General features: G+C 39.5%; 1 protein-coding gene across 6 annotated transcripts in view; it reads right to left on the reverse strand.

Annotated features, from left to right (window-relative positions):
- Positions 1-21,187, reverse strand: part of scaper (S-phase cyclin A-associated protein in the ER) — a 311,736-nt gene that overhangs the window by 264,585 nt on the left and 25,964 nt on the right. For 5 of the 6 annotated variants that reach the window (XM_043680385.1, XM_043680382.1, XM_043680384.1 and 2 more), the window contains exons 3-4: positions 14,709-14,797; positions 2,392-2,589 (exon numbers count right to left, since the gene is read on the reverse strand). In XM_043680385.1, the coding sequence (XP_043536320.1) occupies positions 2,392-2,589; positions 14,709-14,797 (287 nt within the window). The remainder of the gene's footprint in view (positions 1-2,391; positions 2,590-14,708; positions 14,798-21,187) is intronic. The other variant, XM_043680388.1, reaches the window with a different exon arrangement.

The following is a 21,187-nucleotide window of genomic DNA, read 5'->3' on the forward strand; positions in this document are numbered from 1 at the left end:
GTGTGTTCACCATACCCTCTGACCTTCCCCTCTCTGAGGCTGAGCGTGCTGTTCTCAGCAAAGGACTCAGCTTTGTACCCTTATGTCCCCACCTCAATGAATTCCGGGCTCGACATGATGCTGAGCTCTTCTTCCATCGCCTTCGTGCTCACTTCTTTGGGCAAGATTCCTTCCCCTGCTCCACAGATCCTTTCACATCCCTCCAACATTCCACCTCTAATTGGACACCCCTGCCAGGACAATTTCCTGCCCTCGATCTTTTCATTGACAATTGTCGATGGGACATTAGCCGCCTTAATTTCTCTGCCCCTCTTCCCCATTCCAACCTCACTTCATCCGAACTTTTTTGCCCTTTGCTCCCTTAAGTCCAACCCCAACCTTGTCATCAAACCTGTTGACAAAGGGGGTGCTGTTGTCATCTGGCGTACTGACCTCTACCTCGCAGAGGCTGAGTGCCAAATCTCAGACTCCTCCTCCTACCTCTCCCTGGAGCATGACCACACCACTGAGCATCAAGCCATTTAAGAGCTTTGACAAAGGGTCAGTTAGACTTGAAACGTCAGCTCTTTTCTCTCCTTACAGATGCTGCCAGACCTGCTGAGATTTTCCAGCATTTTCTCTTTTGGCACCAGGGAAACTTCCCTGGTTATCTTCAAAACGTGACTCGGGGTTTTTGTTGGTACCTTTAGGAGTGAATAGCTGCATTACACTGAAATGTTAGTTTACATTTTATGTTCAAATCCAGAAGTACATTTTGAACCTTCTAAGGCTAGTGTGCTGCCAACTGAGCCAACTTGATATGAATGAGGTATAATAAGTACTGCTTACACTTTAAAATTCAGTTTTCTCAGACTTAAAGCAGTACTTGCCAAACTCTTCCCTATTGTGACTCCATTTCAAGGCTTGCACATTGTCATGACCGCTCAATGGGAGCTTGGGGTCTGTGAAACAAAGTTTTAACTGGGATCTTTTCACTATTGTTTTGGAGCAAGAGTTAGGCGTCAAAGTTAAGCCACATATGCCGCTATGCAAAGGACTTAAAAAGGAGCCTTGCAGATGTTAACATGGCAGCCATTGCTGCCTCTGAGTTTTAGGCCCAGAATCATGCCTCACAACTCATGAGATCATGACCATTTGGGACGTCCTAACTTAGAGTGTTTTTGTTGATCTGCTGTATAAAAACATAAGCGTGAGTACAAAACTGCTCAGTGAAAGATGTAGCAAAACTTAAATCTGAAAATCTGATTGCCAATTTAAACTAAGGTGAATTAAGAGCAGTGTCTGAAAATCGTTTACATTGAGAACATGGTTATCAAAATGTGGGTAGAAAATGCACAAGCCACCCATGCACTGGTTTAGAATTAATCTCACTTTATAATCAGACACATCTGCAGGAATGTTGTGATATGTCACTTACTAGGAAGGGTTAAAAGCACAAGTCAGACATTAAGCAGGAAACACAAGAATGTCAGAAGAATGCTAACCCTCAGTACTGCCATCTACTGTAAAGAAACAATGTGGTCAAAATTTCTTCAAACAGCAGCCACTTGTATTTGGAAACTTAATGCACATAAACTCTCACAACCTAAACAAACTAAGAAATGAGAAAACATTGCATAAAGTCCCAGTCCACATCAAGAATAAAATCATGATCAGCTGCCATTATATGTGAATACTTGCATTACAACTGGAAGAAATAAATGGCACATCTCTGTTGCAGCAAATGTACACCTCATCTCCAGAAAGCTCAGTTCAGCTAATAGATACTTCAGCTCTTTAGCCACAGAACTAAGAACATGGGCAAAGCATTTAAAACGCTATGCTTCTGAAATGCTCATGGAAAAATATGGTGTGTGTGCTGCTGGGACCACAGTAATATCTTCTGTGTCATGCAATTGTTCAGCTTAACGTAGGTTGGATAGTTCTGCTCACACTTTCCGAAAAAGGGCAGATACAAGAAATGCATTTTGTGAAACTATTCTTCACAAGATTAGTTATGCGAGTTGAAATCAAGAATTAGGCATGTTCTGTATATCCCATATAAACTGCCATTTTTTAATTCCATGCTTAACTCTTTGATAATATATATTTGTATATTTAAACAGAAGTACTTAATTCTTTCAATCTCCTAAACTATCATAGATCTTTACTTTAAAAATAAGGTACCCATGTGTTTAGGATTTGTTTGTACTGTAAACTCCATGTGACACATCATTTAGATAAGCTTTCCAATTTTCTAAACAGTTGCAGTCACAGGTTTTATGTAGTAATCTCACTCTTTTGTAAACTGACATAACTAACTTGATTCCACTGTGGAGCTTTCATCTGAAATTTTGGTCACAATCAAATGTTATCTAACAAGCAGCAGCTATGTAGAAACAAAAACCATACCTTACATTCCACCACACTCTGGTCTGACTCACACGTGACATAAATTTCATCCACCGCTCGTCTGAGATTATCGAAAAGAAATGCCCAATAGCGAGCCCGTAAATCAATCTTTCGGGGTTGTCGACCTTTTGTTGGACTCTTCTCCACTACGACCTTCTCCCTAACAGTGCTTAACGAGGATTTTTCTGTTGAAGCAGCCTGCAATAGAAATAGAGATGTTAATCCCATAACACATTGCTTATGACATAACAGGTGAGCTCACACAGGAGTGGTCAACAAATTAATAACCCAAAAATGGAAGTGACTGTAAAATATGAGATTCTTCAAAACCACAAGCTAACTGCCTTGCATTTAACATGAAAATCATAAGTGGCAACTTTTTAGATTAGATTCCCTACAGTATGGCAACAGGCCCTTCAGCCCAACAAGTCCACACCAACCCTCCGAAGAGTAACCTGCCCAGACCCATTCGTCTACCCTACATTTATCCCTGACTAATGCACTTATCATGATGGGCAATTTAGCATGGCCAATTCACCTGACCTGAACATCTTTGGATTGTGGGAGGAAACCGGAGTACCCAGAGGGAACCCATGCAGACATAGGGAGAATGTGCATACTCCACGCAGACAGTTGCCAGAGGCTAGAATCGAACCCGGGTCACTGGTGCTGAACTATCAGATGTGGCAAATCTTATGGCGTAGTGAAGTAGCATCCCATCTCTAGGAGTGAAGCTACAGGTTAAGGACTTAATGTGTGAAAAAGGCAGTAAAATAGTTGATTGTCAAGCTGGAAGTCCTTCTCATACAATAATAGCAGGCAGTAACTGTGGGAACGTTTCCTGGTCAGCCAGAACCACGTGGTAGCTACAGCACAACAGCCTTCCCACTATTAAAGGATACCACTAACTGGTCATTGCCATGACATTGTACCATTCCCAATTCAAGGGACTAAAACACACAATTGCGAGGATTTTCCTGCAGACCTAGTGACCTTGACAGCTACCATATTCTGGCTCTAAAATCTTAGATGTGAATCTTGAGCAGGATCTGTTTCTAAATAATAAGGATACAATTTATTTACACTGGCTAGTTTGGAAAGAACTTGAGGAATATGTTTGACCTGGGAGTTTCTTCTAACTAAAAGTTTAAAGAATACATAATTTTTTTATAAAGCATCTTTACATAGATATTTAATTTTGGGTAAAAATTGTGGGCTACTAATAATTTTGCCTAAATTCATGACTGAATCACAAGATTAAATTGTGGTCGCATAGCGCCTAATCAGGAATCACAGCAATATCCGAAAGCATTTTGCATATAATTAAGTATTATGAAATGTAGTCAATATTGTGCAAGAAAATTAGGTAGTCTTTCTGTTCAAACAAACAAAACTAAATCAGGTAATCAATTTTTAGTAATGTCCATTAAGAAAGGAATACAAACCCGGATGCAGGAAGGATTTCCTGATTATAGGATATTACACTTGAGCAGAGAATCAGAAACTCAATTTAACATCCAATCTATGTAATACACTTCCAAAAATGCATAATTCTCTCTGTATTACACATGCCCTGATGTGATCGTTGGATTCACAACTTTTCATTCAGTGGCAATACTGCAACAGCATCATGTTGCTACTCACAGGTAACGAATGAGCACAATGCAGCATTCACTTCCAAAGATTTAGTGAAACAAATGTTCCTAATTTGAAAGACTTCCATTCAGAAAGACATAATCATACCATCATGGTCAAACAGCCTAATGTCACAAATCATCTCTACTCAAAACAAACAACAGCTGTTTTGATAGAGGTACCAGAAAAATATGAATATCAGCAGTATTGCACCCAGAATAATTAACCACCTTCAGGAGGGGACCATGGGAAAAGGAAAGATTTAGACTAAAAAAATGTGCAAAGGAACATAAAAGCTCTGCAAATGTTTTAGCTGCAAGAAAATGATAAGAAATAAACATGCTTTAGAATTTGTTTCCATAGTTTCAAATATTTATAGGACTTTGTGAACAACTAAAACTTACAACTTTATTACATAGCCAGCACTCCTTGTATTTCAAAGCTAGTCTCTGGCAAACATAATAAACTTGTTAGAATGAAACTTGTATCTTTTATCCTCCATGCTTGCTCATGCATTTCAGCAAGTTACTGACATAATATTCTGTGGCTTTCTACATCTGAGGATCATACAGATAAGCATCATTGTAAATATGCATAAAGAAAATTAACTTCAAAGCAGTGCACCAGGGAGTAAAGGGCAGTGGACAAAAAGGTTGGACTGAAATGCTCTAAATCAAATTTATTCAGTCAATCATCAGAAACTAGAGACTTTGATGGCAGAACAGATAACACCGTCCTGAAAAAACATTTACCTGGTTTGAAGGAGGGGGCAGGGTTAAGAAAATCCACATGCTTTAACAGGTATGCAATTAAAGGTGACTGCTTGATGCAAATCTAATGCGGACAGAAACCAATTCTCATTATCAACATAACAGTCAATTAGAGTCATAGAGCCATAGGGACATACAGCACAGAAGCAGACCTTTTGCTCCAACTTGTCCGTGCTAACCAGATACCCTCAGGAAATCTAGTCCCATTTGCCAGCACTTGGCCCATATCCTTTTAAACCCTTCCTATTCATATACCCATGCAGTTGCTGTTTAAAATGTTATAACTGTACCAGCCTCTGCCACTTCGTCTGGCTAGGCAAAAGTGAGGACTGCAGATGCTGGAAATCAGAGTCTAGATTAGAGTGGTGCTGGAAAAGCACAAGAGGTCAGGCAGCATCTGAGAGGTAGGAAAAATTAACGTTTCGGGCAAAAGCCCTTCAACAAGACTGCTCATTCCATACATGCACCATCCTCTGCACGAAAATGTTGCTCCTTTGGGTCCCTTTTAAATCTTTTCCCTCTCACCTTAAACCTATGCCCTCTAGTTTTGGACTCACCTACCCGGTGGAAAATACTTTGTCTATTTACCCTATCAATGCTCCTCATGATTTTATAAACCTCTAGAAGGTCACCCCTCAGTCTTCAATCCTATAGCTCAAACCCTTTAACTCTGGCAACATCCTCGTAACTCTTTTCTGAACACTCAAGTTTCACAATGACCCATGTGTGATTTTGTGTGTGTGTGTGTGTGTTATTTTGAAACTCACCCATCTCACCGCCCCCCCCCAATGGCAGCAGCACTCTTGCTGTTGGTGTCCAGTCCAGCTGCCCCAGAGGAGTGGACTAGGGCCTAGGTAGACGAATTTTGGGGGGCGGAGTTAGAGACGGACAGGGATGGGGGTGGGGCCTCGTGCGTGGTGTGCTGCTACCTAGTCTTCTGGACGGGGAGCGGACTTTGCAAGTGCTCACTGTGTCAATCCAATTGAACTGATTTTTGGCGGGGTGGGGGGAGCTGGGGGAGAGACTTCAGCAATGCTCCATGTCCCTTACACACAAGTGTGGGTCTGCTCAGAAACAAACCCTGAGACAGAGAGAGGGAGCAAGGCAGGCACAGGGAGCAAAAAGGAAAATTCAGAAAACTCCAAGCCCCAGAGGAGAGGCATTGAATCAATTAACCAAATAATCAATTATCCGAATGAAATAATGCCCACCTATCTCGTTCAGATAATCGAGGTTCCTCTGTAGTGCATTAGTCCTGTCCTGATTCGCATTTCCACAACACACCTTCTCACATTTATCTAAATTAAACTCTAAATAAAAAGTTTTTTTTTGTATTCTACATTGGATTAAGATCCCAGAACAATATAGCAAACAAACACTACAAGTCCGGAAGACGTTAATGTCAGGGCACGTTACGACACGGAGTAAATCCTCCTGCTTAATTTAAAATCAGCAACACAGAAAAGATTTATTCTATGCAGTTATCTGTAAAAATTCAAGTGGTCAAGAGCTATTTAAAAATTAACAATTTTACTTCTTAAAGTATAACAGAATAATTAACTAACAACTCTTTACAAATCCTTCCTCTAACCTGTCTTTTACTTTCCCTTCTATAATACTAGTCCAATAAAAATCCCAATTAAGATTTACAGAAAAATTCAAATTTTAAAACCAGCCAGTGGTCGAATCTTCTCCTTAACTTTCTGTCAGTAGATTGGTAATCCAGGTCAGTATTGAGGTTTTCCTCTGTGCAAGCTCCTTCTGTGGACAGGTACCTCTCAGGGAGTTCTGACTAGCAGTCTACAGCTGATGGCCTTGTGGCAGTTCTCCTCCCAACTGTTCAATTTTCCCTGGTCTTTTATATCCCAAAGCATCGGATTGTGTCATTGGCTTTTAAGATTTAATATACTCAATTCAAACTTGATTGGAAGTTGGTATTTTTGGGGGTATAATTTAAACTGATTGACCTAATTCGAATCTGTTTTGTCGTTTCCAGGAAACTAGCTACCCCAGAAGCTGGAGCACATGTTACATTGTGTCTTATTGAAAACACTTGGTGCTGTCACTGCTAGCCTTTACTCTCTTAAAAGGTATAGTACACCCACATCTTCATAACAATTTAGATTATTCTTTTTGTATGTATCCATTATCTTTCAGCACTCTGACATCAAATGGAGATGCTAGTGACAAGGTGATGGTTCAAACTGCACAGTTTAGTGATATTTGTGTGCTTGCCTCTAGATCTGGAAAATTGATTTTTTTTTAAGTGGACAAAGTAGAAGCAATATGAAATCCTACTGTGCGATACAACATATTTGTTGCTGTAAATTATTTAATTGTCAGGAAATTTGATTGGGTTATGTAGCTTTAACAAAGCTGGCTCAGTGTAATATTTTCCATTACACAAGAGGCTGAGGTTATTGCAGGCATCCTACAGGACTTTCAGTAAGCAAGTCATTGCAGGGTTCCACTGAGCCATTTGAAGGATACAATTTGTGAAACCCTGAAAATGTAACAAGGACTTTGCCTTGAATATTTGTGGGATTTCAAACAGGCTACTAAAGTTTCAGTTCAACATACAAAGTTGAAAGTTTTGCATTCAAATATTCACTCCTTCAGCTTTTCAAATGTATGAAATACTGCCTTGTGCAAATATACCATTATGCACCAATGAAGACCATCTCCATATAGCATATAATTTCTTATTTGTAAATGATTTCTTGTTCATATAATATTTACAGGTAAGACATGAAATTAGATTCCAAACACAAATATTTTTATTGAAACATCACACAGAAAGAATTTGTATCATACAAAACCACAGAACCATGGTTCAAGCTATTTCAGAATTACTGCCTGTTTAAAGAAACTATGTCTACTTATTTCCTGAATTGTGATAATGTCCAGTCATCCACATTACACATACATTTCATGAACACTACACAATGTGGACTGCATTGAATTTAACCACATTCAAATCTATCAATTCTTAGGTCCTTAACAGGTCATCTAGGTCCAAATCTGATTAAATATTATATACTCCTCTTACATATATAAATATGCTGATTTTGTACATCATACATTTATTGTACAATTGATTCTAGTCAAAAGTTACACAAAATTATCATTGAGGTTAATTTCAATTCTTGCAAAGTTAGCACTTATCAATTTCAATGTTCTAATGTAGCTCTTATCATGACCTGGTGTTGTGTGATTTTTAACCTTATCATGAGGGGTTGCCAAATCAGAAGCACACAACATCAAGACCATCCATACTGTAATTCAAACCACTGTCTGCTTGGCTTTTTGGTGACACCATTACTACCAATGAAAATTTCCAACCTTAAATTTCAGAGTTATAACTGAAAACTACCTTCATCTATTCAAGGAAAGGCAGCTGCTTACTGGATCACACTAAGAGACTGCCGGACCTCTGAGCGAAGGATGTGAAATAGGGAATTGCTTTAAAAATTGCTTCTCTGGCAAAGTATGACTTGTCTCTGTCAGATCATGAAATCACTATTTTACAATGGTTGAAAATTAGTGCTTAGAATTTGCAAACATATGCTCAAAACTAAAAATCAGTTTTCCAGGAGGAAATAAACTAGAAAATCATTTGAGAGTGTAACCCTATCCAACTGCACAGACTGAGATACCAGTTGGCTAATGGAAAGGTCATCTTCTGTCCCCTGCAACCAGCTAGGCCTGACACCACTCGTTTGTCACAGTTCAATAACTGCCACTCAAGGGAGAGGCAGCGTACCTCAGGGAGAAGAATCTGGCTGTGCAGCTGAATCTTGGTATTTTACCCTCCATTAGCTGCAGGCAAGTAAACCAGATTCAGGACAGTTGCAACAATACTAGGATTCATCTACAGCCAATCTGGAGGTGACTCATTAACCAGGACTGGAAACATAGCAAAGATTCTTTTTGTCATTACCATACAGTTATACTAGGTACTCTCTAAACAATCAAAGTTCAGAGAACACAGCAGTATCCCTAAAACTCTGAACAATTTGACACTAAAATAACACATGGGAAACTGGAAACTTCATGTTTAATTGACAATGTAATACAGTGTCTATAATATGCACCGATCTCTAGCAAAATAGACATTAACCATTTCCTGCAGCGTTGCGTCTGCAGTCTCCAAACTGACATTCTTAGCACCAATCAATAGTCCCAGTAGCCATGTAATACTTCAAGTCTGACCTCACATGTGCCTTATTGATTCTAATGCTATGTACAAAACCCCTGCAATTTGGGAAACAAAACAACGATTTTGTCATTTTCTTTGCTGTTAGAAAAGAAATTCATGGATATTGAGGTCTAAAGGTCAAATTTTGGTGCCCTGCCCTCCCTTTCAAATATTCAGCTCCACTTCCTTCTTTGAGAACATTCTTTGAGCTGGTTTAACATTGGGCTGGATACATCTACTCACTACAACATACTCAATTAATCAGAAGAAAGGTGACACAAAATACTTTGCAGTTCTAAGAACAAGTCTGCTTTTAGTAGGGAAAGTGTAGGTACACATTTAGAAATAAATTTTCTTCCAAAATTGTACTGAATTTCAAGCAAGGAATATGGAATGAGTCACATGACATTGTTTACTAAAATATGTAAAATTAAATCTCATTCTAGTAAAAAAAACTCCCGAGTAAAATTTATCATTTTTGAAACATAAATTATTAACGGAGATTGGAATACAACATGCTCCAGGCAAAAATCGATAGGAAGCCAAGTACGCAGCTCAGGTTTACCAAACTATCAAGACAATACATTCATAATGATGTTCTAACAACCAGGCCTGCTATTGAGGCTTATTAGCCCACAGTGCTATCATGATCTTGTGGGAACTCACTTTTGCCTGTTAATAATTTGTGGAAACAATATTCAATTTCTTATTATTTGAAGTAATATTTAAAAGTAAGACAAAAGGCAAGAAAGGTGAAACTTATTTCCATAATACATTAAATATTCCATTACCTAGCTGTCAAGTAACTTTAATATTTTTCCTCCAATTACTTTCTTCATTTACTGTTGCAAGAAAATTAGTTGGCTCAGTAAGTTTTAAATATGCCTCACTTCAAAAACTGAAAGAACTGTGGATGCTGTAAATCAGAAACATAAACAGAAGTTTCTGGAAAAGCTCAGCAGGTCTGGCAGCATCTGTGCAGAGAAATCAGAGTTAACATTCGAGTTAGGTGACCGTTCCTCAGAAGGCTCACTTCACATCTTGAGACAACTTCACTAACCAACTTACAGTTCCTAATTCGGCGATGGTTCTCTACTTTCCTACATTTACTATAAATTCTACTTGACAATCTCCCTTTTTTCCTGGTCTTAATTCTTAACATTTTGTCTTGGAACAAACTGCAATTTTGCATTTTGACAATTTTTCTCCTACTCTAGAAACAAATCTGCTTTTACAATGATAGAAAGCTGTTACAATAACTGCGACAATGACTGTTCCTTCAAGGCCTGGGTGTTAATTTGCAATCAACTTTAAGCCCACGTGGATACCAAGAATTATATAAGGCATTTGGCGATGACACACTGTAGATGGGTACCCCTGCATTGCCCATGTTATAATTTAATTAAATCTTCATTGAGAATCCAGTTAATATTATCTTTTAATCTTCTCATATCAGCACTCCCATCACCTGGCTTCTAACCAGCCGTGCTTCAGCTTAGAGCTAACTGGCTGTATTAATCTCTCAATGTAGACTTTGGAGAAGTTAGAGTTGCCCAGTAGTTGGTTTCTGGTTGAAATGATCAGATTTAGAAAGTTTTTCCGCTCTGACCATTAGCCTTTCCTGAAAGCTTAATGAAAAGATTCATACAAGAAGCACGTCAATACAACATTTAAGCATTCTTTGATTAAAAGCTGTTTTTACTTGCTTGTATTGTGATGGTTCAATTACAACAAGTAACCCTGGTCACAGCACTGCATCAAAAATGATCTTGAAGTCTCTGCACAAAAATGATTTGCTGACATTAGGTGGACTTTAGCACCCAGACAGCTTTAACGAAAAGGAATACATTCATGTCACTTGTCAAACAGCTTATAATTGGTTTACGTTTCACTCAACAGTTATGAGGATGGAGTATCAATTAAACAATGACGCTTTGATGGTTTGGGAACTCATTCCTGCTCCACCTGCCCAATGTTATCCCAGATAATGAATTGGAGTTGCCGTTGTTGGAGGGGAGTGGACAGACTTAAAAATCACAACACCAGGTGTAATTGGAAGTTCAAGCTTTCGGAGTGCTGCTCCTAATGCACCATCTGAGCTGAGATGTCACTTTTTTAATGAAACTATCTCAGGACTGTGACTTAAAAAAGTTCTCGGATTTACACATTAATCATTTGAAACTTGCTTTCTAAGTGATTAATGACTTAACAGCAATCTAGGTTTGTTTAATATATCGCATCAGTTGCATGACACTTTGATCTTTCACTATACATTCTGTGTCCAATGATCCTACCCCGCTAGCTACCTGATGAAGGAGCAGCGCTCCAAAAGCTTCTACTTCCAAATAAACCTATTGGACTATAATTTGGTGTTGTGTGATTTTTAAATTTATCCCAGGTAAGACAGTGAGTAAATGAGAATTACACAACAGGAAGATCACATTTAGTGCCTAGCTTATACTTAACTGATTTCAGTCAGGTAATAGTAGATACTACAAAAGGCCTTGGTGGTCTTGGATTAGGTAGAAGGTAAAAAAAGAGTCTCCTGTCTCTTATTGCTATCAGTTGAAACACACTGTGTGGTCAGAAGATACTCTGATGTCATACGAAGTTCAAAAAGATTGCTAATTCTCATCCCCTAGCCACACACATTAAGGATTATCACTTGAGTGAAACATTGTAATGACATTAGTGATGTTTTAACAAATAGATAGTTTTCCTATTTGTTACTAACAATGCAAGTAGGACCATTTCTCAAAAAGAAAGAAAGATATAAACTTAAATAATTCAAAACAAATTAAACACAATAGTTCTTATGCAGTAGAGGTCCTATGAGATGGTACACATTACAATGTATTATTGTATTTTTCACATACAATCAATTATAAAAATGTTGAGTTGAGGGTCAAGTAACAATAATAAGCAATGATCTGTTTGTTTTGAGAGCAGGATTACACAACATCTGAATGTTTAATGCTGTTTAGCTGTGAGCAATGTAGTATAAGGAGTGGGTTAATGGTCCAATACTATCAACACCAAATCTACCTCATGCCAACACTTGCAGAAAATGCCTCAGCAGAACAATGAAAATATTAGAATGTCAAGGCATGGTTCAATGGCCAAAAACACTCCCTGTGTAAGCTAGTAGTTCCCAGGTTCAATCTCCAAATTGTCCAGAGTTAATCGACCTCAGCAGGGACAGCAGATGGGAACTGTAATTTGTCTGAATCACTGTCACTGCAATGCCTGAAATGTGACAGATAGGTTTCAAACTATTTAAATATGTAGATTATAAAGGTGCAATATAAAACTCTGCTGTATGGAAAACGTCAGTGGATTACAGAACTAATCATTTGTGACAACGGGAAACCAGCATTAAAAAAATGTCTTGTATGATGTTCTGCAGTTCTTCTGCTATGTAATGTTATACATAAAGCTTCAACATTATTCAGCATGATGCATCATCTCTGATGATGGCAGATAGCAAGGACCACTGTTATTTAAGATGGCTAGCAAACAGAAGTGAAACAATATCCTCAGCTTGTGCCTGATCACTCAAATGTTAATCATTCATAGTACATTCTGTGACAAATAATTAAACAAAGGGGAAAATCATCTATAAAATGTGGACAAATTTGTGACTGACATTTACACCAGCTTAAGCAAATGTTCATTTTCCAACAACATACTCCTTGCTTCTGAAGTGTGTTGACAGAAAACAAGAGCACCCTCCAGTGTCCATAAGAAATATTACACACCAGCAAGCAGGATTCTCAGTAGTCTCTGCAATTTCAAAAGCTAGAAGCAGTAACATCTGCAAGACATTCCACAGCAAATACATAACTGAACAATGGCACATTCTTCTTAATTATCTCCTGAAAATTCTCCCATCATTATTACTGTAAATTGAAAAATTCTCCTTAGCCCAAGAGCTAAGCAAGAACAGACAGCACTCAAACAGGACCTCTTCAGAAATGAGCCCTCTCATCTCAAGTGGTGGAACCCTCTGGTCCACATAACATAGTGTCTCCCAGGCCATGCACTTAACACAAGTAGCCTTGATATCTAAATTTAACAAGCTCAGTTCCATTGTCATATTTGTCCCTCGAAAGTAACTAGCATGTTTTATGTATATATGATGACTAGCTCATAGCAGGAGCTGGTCCTCTCCAGTTTCCAGAAAAATATTTGTCAGCTTTGTCTAAATTGATCTCCATTAAATCCAATCACAAGAATGGATGCGCAATAATAGAGGACATTATACATCACATATTGAGTGAAAAGAGATTTCTAAATTCAATGCAGGCTACTAACTTGCAGTGTATTCAGAAACAACAAGCCTGCATGCAAAAAAAGAGAATTACACGTGAAGTGTTGAAAAGGAGTATTTTGGTTATGAAAATCAATGGATAAAACATTACCATCAGGGAACCTCTTCGGTTCAGTTTCATAGCTGCAGTTCATCTTGCATCTTCTGTGCAATTTCAATTATAAATGCACTACACCAAACCAACATTTAATTTTATCACTTACACCAAGTGAGACCAAAATATTTGCACCTAAATTTGTTCTGATAGTTCATGTGAAGCCCTAAGGAAAATAAATTATGCCAGGAATGATTGCACCTTATACAACCAAACAAAGGGTATTTGTTTAAGTCTCCCGACCATATTTTCCTAGATCTACAACTTAAACAAGCGCAGTCTAAACCCTTCAAGTAAAGATGAGCATCTACCTCTGCTTGTCTATAATTAGTCATTATTCTCCAAAAGCCTCAGCAACAGAGGTTTATGCTGTGATCGTGGTTTAAGCTAAAAGCATAAATAACGCAAGAAAAATTGCTAGAATCGTATTGGCACATTAATACATTGAACTGACTGTTCTGTATGCCCCATTTCTCCTGTTTCTCGACAGTCCATTGTCTCCAATGCAATTCCTGTGGGCTTGGCATACATCTCACTATGCAGTCAGCCAGATTTCACCATGACCACCGCACCATTTTTTAAAAAGGTCAAAACACAGATGAGAGCATGTAATAAAGGTAGAAGTAGAATGCTGCATTTTATAATAATGGAGGAAATTAATTAAAAGACAAGAAACTAAACTTACATCTGTTAGAACACAGATGGAGTACTGCACGAAAGTCTAGATTCCATTTATAAAATATTATCTGCACATAATATTGGAAATGAAGATTCACTAGAATTATCATAAGAGATTATAATTATTGTAGAGGGTATAGTTTGCTTCATTCAAAACAAACCAATTAGTGAGAAATCCAATGAAAATTTTCAAGACTAACAGACGCAAATAGTAACAAAACATTAACTCAGGATCTTAACTGAGTGGTAGTTTTTTGCCTGAGAAGGTTGTGGGTGCTACAGGGCCTGCATATATCATTCAGTCCCAACTTGACATTTGTTTCTTATTTCAATAATTTTATTATATATGCAAATATACACAAAATTGACCGTACAAACTTTTCACACTAACTTCTCTGCTGCAATAACATGAATAAGAGTTTATTACAAAGACAAGGGTTTACATAGCCGGATTCAACGAGATATCTGGGTATTATCATTTATATTGTGGGGGGAAATAAACAACAAACACGTACAAATCCATGATTAGTATATTATGTAGTTTATTAGAACAGTTATATTCCATCTCAGCATTCGAAACAGTAAAAGAAACCGAGCAGCATTTTACTGTACCTGTTTTATGACCCTCTGAGAAGCTAGAGCAGACCGCTGCGACTTAACAGTTTCTCGTATTTTTCCACTGTTGTGTATCTTGGACCTTCCTGGAACAATTTCACAAGAAAGTAATTGGAAGCAAATATGCAACATGTTCATACTGAAATTCATAAATAGTATCAGTCTGAAGCAAAAGAAGAACAGAGTCTATCTCAGAAAAAGTAAAGATAAAATGTTTCAACAAACAACCTATGAAGTCATCCAAAAATGCACTGTAAAAAGTTCTTCAAATGTTTCACATTTTCCAGCTGTTATTGTCCCAAGCAACCAATTAGTTTTCAGCTACCTACAAACTATTAAACATGAGAATATGCTGCATTTTAGCTAATATCTATAATTCAGTCATGTGGTGATTAAGTTATCAGTAAAGCAGAATTGCATGCTGGCAGAACAGCAGGTTAAAGGAAATTTAGTTTAATGCTTCGAACTAATATTCCTGCTAATTTCTGCTTGCTGCATGCACCCAGCTTGTTGCATTGCATAATACCTTTAAGAATTATGCTCAGCTGCAAGTCTCAAATAGATCTTTCCTTGTGCATGGCATTACTCCCTACGCAGCACATTCCTGACTACTGAACAGCATGACTTGAAAAGAATATTATTTCCAAACTGACATGACACTTCAAGAGTGTTGCATTTTATGAGATGCCATCCTTTGCATGAGCCATCAAACTGTGTTCCATTAAACTGTAACAGTAGTTCAAGTAAAAATAGATCCCCTAGTGTCACGCTAAGAAACCAACTGGCTATACTTCTCTGGGTAGTTTGAGAGATATTTCTATCTGCACAATGGCTCATATGTTTGCCCACATAACAAAAACAACTGAACTTGAAGAAGGGACACTGGACCTGAAACGTTGACTCTGCTTTCGGTCCACAGATGCTGCCAGACCTATTGGGTTTCTCCAGCAATTTCTGTTTTTCCTTCAGATTTCCAGCATCTGCAGCGGTGTTTTGTTTAGTGAACTTATGCTTACACACTTTGGGGCAAATAACAGGATTACAGACCCACAAAAACACATCAGTACAAACATCATGTCGGACCAGCCAAGTAAACATTCGGAAGCAGGCCTCATATTTACACTCTTGATGAATGTATTACAGAGCACAGCTGATCTGTCTTACAGGGAATGTTACTGAGTCACAACATAAAATTAGCACAATGACCCTGCAGATTTTACTCCTTTCATGGCCCAGTTTCTACAAAATGTCAAACTAATCTTTTTATTTTTAAAACTAATATCAAAAATGCCAGAGGAGCAAAAAGGACCGACCTGACAGGTCTTTACACGAAAATTAAAAATCACACAACACCAGATTTTAGTTCAACAGGTTTATTTGAAAGCTCTAGCTTTTGAGGTGCTGCCCCTTCATCAGGTGGTTGTGGAACAGGACCATAAGACAAAATTTATAGCAAAAGGGTTACAGTGTCATGGATCTGTAATTAAAAATTAAACAAATTTAGATTGTCTTTCATCTTTTCAAATGGAATATGCTAGTTTCAGTTGTTTAATATGTAAATCTCAGAACTTCTTTTAAATTACATTCTCAAGATAGCTTCAGTATTTCTAACAATAGGTGCCATCTCAGCTCAGACAATGCATTAGAGGTGTGAGGTTAAAGTCTGTCTGTGTCCCAATGTTGAGTCAGACTGGATCTATTTCTAAAGTAGGACTTGTGGAATTTTACCTGGGATTTATGTAGTTTTTGATCAAAATAAAATGTAATTCTCCAAATACAAATTTACCCCATAAATATGTGTGCACGTGCAGGAGAGACAGAGTTAGTGAGTGCATAAGCCTGTGAGAGGGTGCATGCGTGGGTGGGAGTGTGTGTGTATGCGTATGAGAGAGGGTCTGTGTGAGTATATAGAAGAGTGTGTGTATAGTACAGTGGGGTCACCTGTAGCGTGACATGAACCCATGGGAACCGAACTTGGCGATCAGCCTCAGCTCAGACATTTTACGTTGTTGCTTGTCCTGAAGTCCGCCTTGGAGGATGGTCACCCGAAGGTCCGAGGCCGAAGTTACTGGATCGCTGAAGAGTTCCCTGACTGGGAGGGAACAATCCTGCCTGGTGATCGTTGCGCGGTGTCCATTCATCCATTGTCACAGTGTCTACTCGGTCTCGCCAATGTACCATGTCTCAGGGCATTCTTGCCTGCAGTGTATGAGATAGACAACATTGGTCGAGTCACACAAGTACCAGCCGTGTACAAGGTAGGAAATGTTCCCATGTGTAATGTGATATCCATATTGATACTCTGACACATCTTGCAGTGACTGCCGTGGGACAGGGCTGTACAGCATCATAGTCAATGTTGTCCTGAAGGCTGGGCAGTTTGCTGCGAACAATGATTGGTTAGAGGTTTGGTGGCTGTTTTAAGGCGAGAAGCGGAGCCTTGCGGAAGATCCTGGCATGGTGCTCATCCTCATCGATAATGTGCTGCAGGCAGCAAGGAATATGGCGCAGTTTTCTGGGTCCCAGGAAGAGTACCCTATTGGTAGCAGCCCATGTCTATATCCTGAGGAGATCATTCCGGTTTATCGCTGTGGCACGTCAGAACTGGCGGTAGATGAGTTGAATCTTTACATGAAAGGTATTCATTGGGTAATTTCAAATTGAATGGGTCATTCAGCTACAAGAACCCGATCTGTCTCTAACCCTCAAGGTATGAATGCCTAAACAAAGATGCACAAATCAACATAACCACCCACCATATTTGTAAACAGATTTAAACTAGTGGAGGTCACATGAGCAGACATTCATATTTTGTTTGCTTTTAAAATACACCAAGAACCTTGCACTGCTCCAGCAGAAATCTGAAATCTAAGACAGTGGAGTAGAAGTAGGCTATTCAGCCTATTAGAGTCATGGAGATGTATAGCTCGGAAACAGACCCGACGGTCCAACCCGTCCATGCTAACACAATATCCCAACACAATCTAGTCCCACCTGCCAGCACCAGGCCCATATCCCCCCAAACCCTTCCTAGTCATATACCCATCCAAATGCCTCTTAAATGTTGCAAATGTACTAGCCTCCACCACTTCTTCTGGCACCTCATTCCGTACATGTACTACCCTCTGCGTGAAAGTTGCCCCTTAGGTCTCTTTTATATCTTTCCCCTCTCACCCTACACCTATGCCCTCTAGTTCTGGACTCCCCAACCCCAGGGAAAAGACCTTGTCCAGTTATCCTATCCATGCCCCTCATGATTTCATTAACCTCTATAAGGTCACCCCTCAGCCTCCAACGCTCCAGGGAAAACTGCTCTAGCTTATTCAACCTCTCCCTATAGCTCAAATCCTCCAACCCTGGCAATATCCTTGTAAATATTTTCTGAACCCTTTCAAGTTTCACAACATCCTTCCAATAGGAACGAGACCAGAACTGCATGCAATATTCCAACAGTGGCCTAACCAATGTCCTGTACAGCTGCAACATGACCTCCCAACTCCTGTACTCAATCCTCTGACCAATAAAGAAAGGCATACCAAACACCTTCTTCACTATCTGATCTACCTGCGACTCCACTTTCAAGGAGCTATGAACCTGCACTCCAAGGTCTCTTTGTTTGGCAACACTACATAGGACCTTACCATTAAGTGGATAAGTCCTATTAAGATTTGCTTTCCCAAAATGCAGCACCTCGCGTTTATCTAAATTAAACTCCATCTGCCACTTCTCAGCCCATTGGCCCATCTGATCAAGATCCCGTTGTAATCTGGAGGTAACCTTCTTCGCTGTCCACTACACCTCCAATTTTGGTGTCATCTGCACACTTACTAGCTGTACCTCTTATGCTCACATCCAAATCATTTATATAAATGATGAAAAGTAGTAGACCTAGCACAGATTCTTGTTGCGCTCCACTGGTCACAGGCCTCCAGTCTGAAAAACCCTCCACCACCAGCCTCTGTCTTCTATCTTTGAGGCAGTTCTGTATCCAAATGGCGAGTTCTCCCTGTATTCCATGAGATCGAACCTTGCTAACCAGTCTCCCATGTGAAATCTTGTTGAACGCCTTACAGAAGTCCATATAGATCACATCTACCATTCTGCCCTCCTCAATCCTCTTTGTTATTTCCTCAAAAGACTCAATCAAGTTTGTGAGACATGGTTTCCAACGCATAAAGCCATGATGACTATCCCTAATCAGTCCTTGCCTTTCCAAATACATGTACATCCTGTCCCTCAGGATTCCCTCCAACAACACGCCCACTACCAACATCAGGCTCACTAGTCTACAGTTCCCTGGCTTGTACTTACCACCCTTTTTAAACAGTGGCACCACATTGGCCAACTTCCAGTCTTCCGGCACCTCACTTGTGACTATCGATGACACACATATCTCAGCAAGGGGCCGAGCAATCACTTCCCTAGCTACCCACACAGTTCTAGGGTACGCTTGATCAGGTCCTGGGGATTTATCCACCTTTATGTATTTCAAGACATCCAGCACTTCCTCCTCTGTAATATGGGCATTTTGCAAGATGTCACCATCTATTTCCCTACATTCTATATCTTCCATATCCTTTTCCACAGTAAATACTGATGCAACGTACTCGTTTAGTATCTGCCCCATCACCTGCGGCTCCACACAAAGGCCACCTTGCTGATCTTTGAGGGGCCCTACTGTCTCCCTAGTTACCCTTTTGTCCTTAATGTATTTATAAAAACCCTTTGAATTTTCCTTAACTCTATTTGCCAAAGCTATCTGATGTCCCCTTTTTGCCCTCCTGATTTCCCTCTCAAGTATACTCCTACTGCCTGTATATTCCAAGGATTCACTCGATCTATCTAGTCTATACCTGACATATGCTTCCTTCTTTCTCTTAACCAAGCCATCAATTTCTTTTGTCATCCAACATTCCCTACACCTACCAGCGTTTCCTTTCACCCTGACAGGAATATACTTTCTCTGGACTCTCGTTATCTTATTTCTGAAGGCTTCCCATTTTCCCCCACTGACACCTCAGTCACCTGCCCTGCCTTATTTCCCAAGAATAGGTCAAGTTTTGCACCTTCTCTAGTAGTTACATCCACATACTAAATAAGGAAATTGTCTTGTACGCACTTAACACATTCCTCTCCATCTAAACCCTGAACACTATGGCAGTCCCAGTCTGTGTTTGGAAAGTTAAAAATAGGGCGGTTATATGCCCTATTATTCTTACAGATAATTGAGATCGCCTTACAAATTTATTTTTCAATTTCCCTCTGACTGGGGTCTATAATACAATCCCAATAAGGTGATCATCCCTTTCTTATTTCTCAGTTCCACCCAAATAACTTCCCTGGATATATTTCTGGGAATATCCTCCCTCAGCACAGCTGTAATGCTATCCCTCATCAAAAATACCATGCCCCCTCCTCTCTTACCTCTCTTTCTATCCTTCCTGTAGCATTTGTATCCTGGAACATTAAACTGCCAGTCCTGTCCATCCCTGAGCCACGTTTCTGTAATTGCTATGATATACCAGTCCCATGTTCCTAACCATGCCCTGAGTTCAGCTGCCTTCCCTGTTAGGCCCCTTGCATTGAAATAAATGCAGTTTAATTTATCAGTCCTACTTTGTCCTCTGTTTTGTCCCTGCCTGCCGTGACTGTTTGGTTCGCCTTTGTTGACAACTGTACCAGTCACAGAATGAAATCTTTCCTCACTATCTCCCCGAGCCCCACCACCCCTCACAAGTGCAAATCCTCCTGAGCAGCTCTAGCAAATCTCCCTGCCAGTATATTAGTCCCCTTCCAATTTAGGTGCAATCTGTCCTTCTTGTACAGGTCACTTCTACCCCAAAACAGCTTTGATTTGCTCCATCATTCAATACAATCATGGTTGATCTAATAATCGTCAACTCCATTTTGTCTTTCACTCATAAGCCTTGATGCCGTTACTCAATAAAAATCTGTGCATCGTAGCCTTGAATATACTCAATGATCAAGCCTCAACAGCCCTCTGCAATAAAGAATTCCACAAATCCACGATCCTCAGAGAAGAAATTCCTCATCCCTGTCTTAATTGGACAATGCTTACTCTAGTCCTGTACTGTTTCAAAACGGGAAACAACCTTTCTACATCTACTCTCTTAAGAATCTTGTATGCTTCAATAAGATCGCCTCTCGTTGTTAGGATTGTTTTCATTAGAAAAAAAATGAGATGTGGGGGGGACCTGATTGAGGTCTACAAAATCATGAAGGGTATAGAGAAAAGCCTTTTCCCAGGGTGAGGGATGCAATAAAAAAGAGGTCACGCGTTCAAGGTGAGAGGTGAAAAGTTTAAGGAGCATACACACGGCAAATACTTTACATTGAGGTTGATAGGTGCCTAGAACGCGTTGGCAGCAGAGATAGTAGAGGCAGGCACAGTAGATTCATTTAAGGTGCGCCCGGACAGGTGCACGAATAGGTGGGGAGCAGAGGGATACAGATTA

This window comes from Chiloscyllium plagiosum, chromosome 40 (assembly GCF_004010195.1).
Source record: "Chiloscyllium plagiosum isolate BGI_BamShark_2017 chromosome 40, ASM401019v2, whole genome shotgun sequence".
NCBI lineage: Eukaryota > Metazoa > Chordata > Chondrichthyes > Orectolobiformes > Hemiscylliidae > Chiloscyllium > Chiloscyllium plagiosum.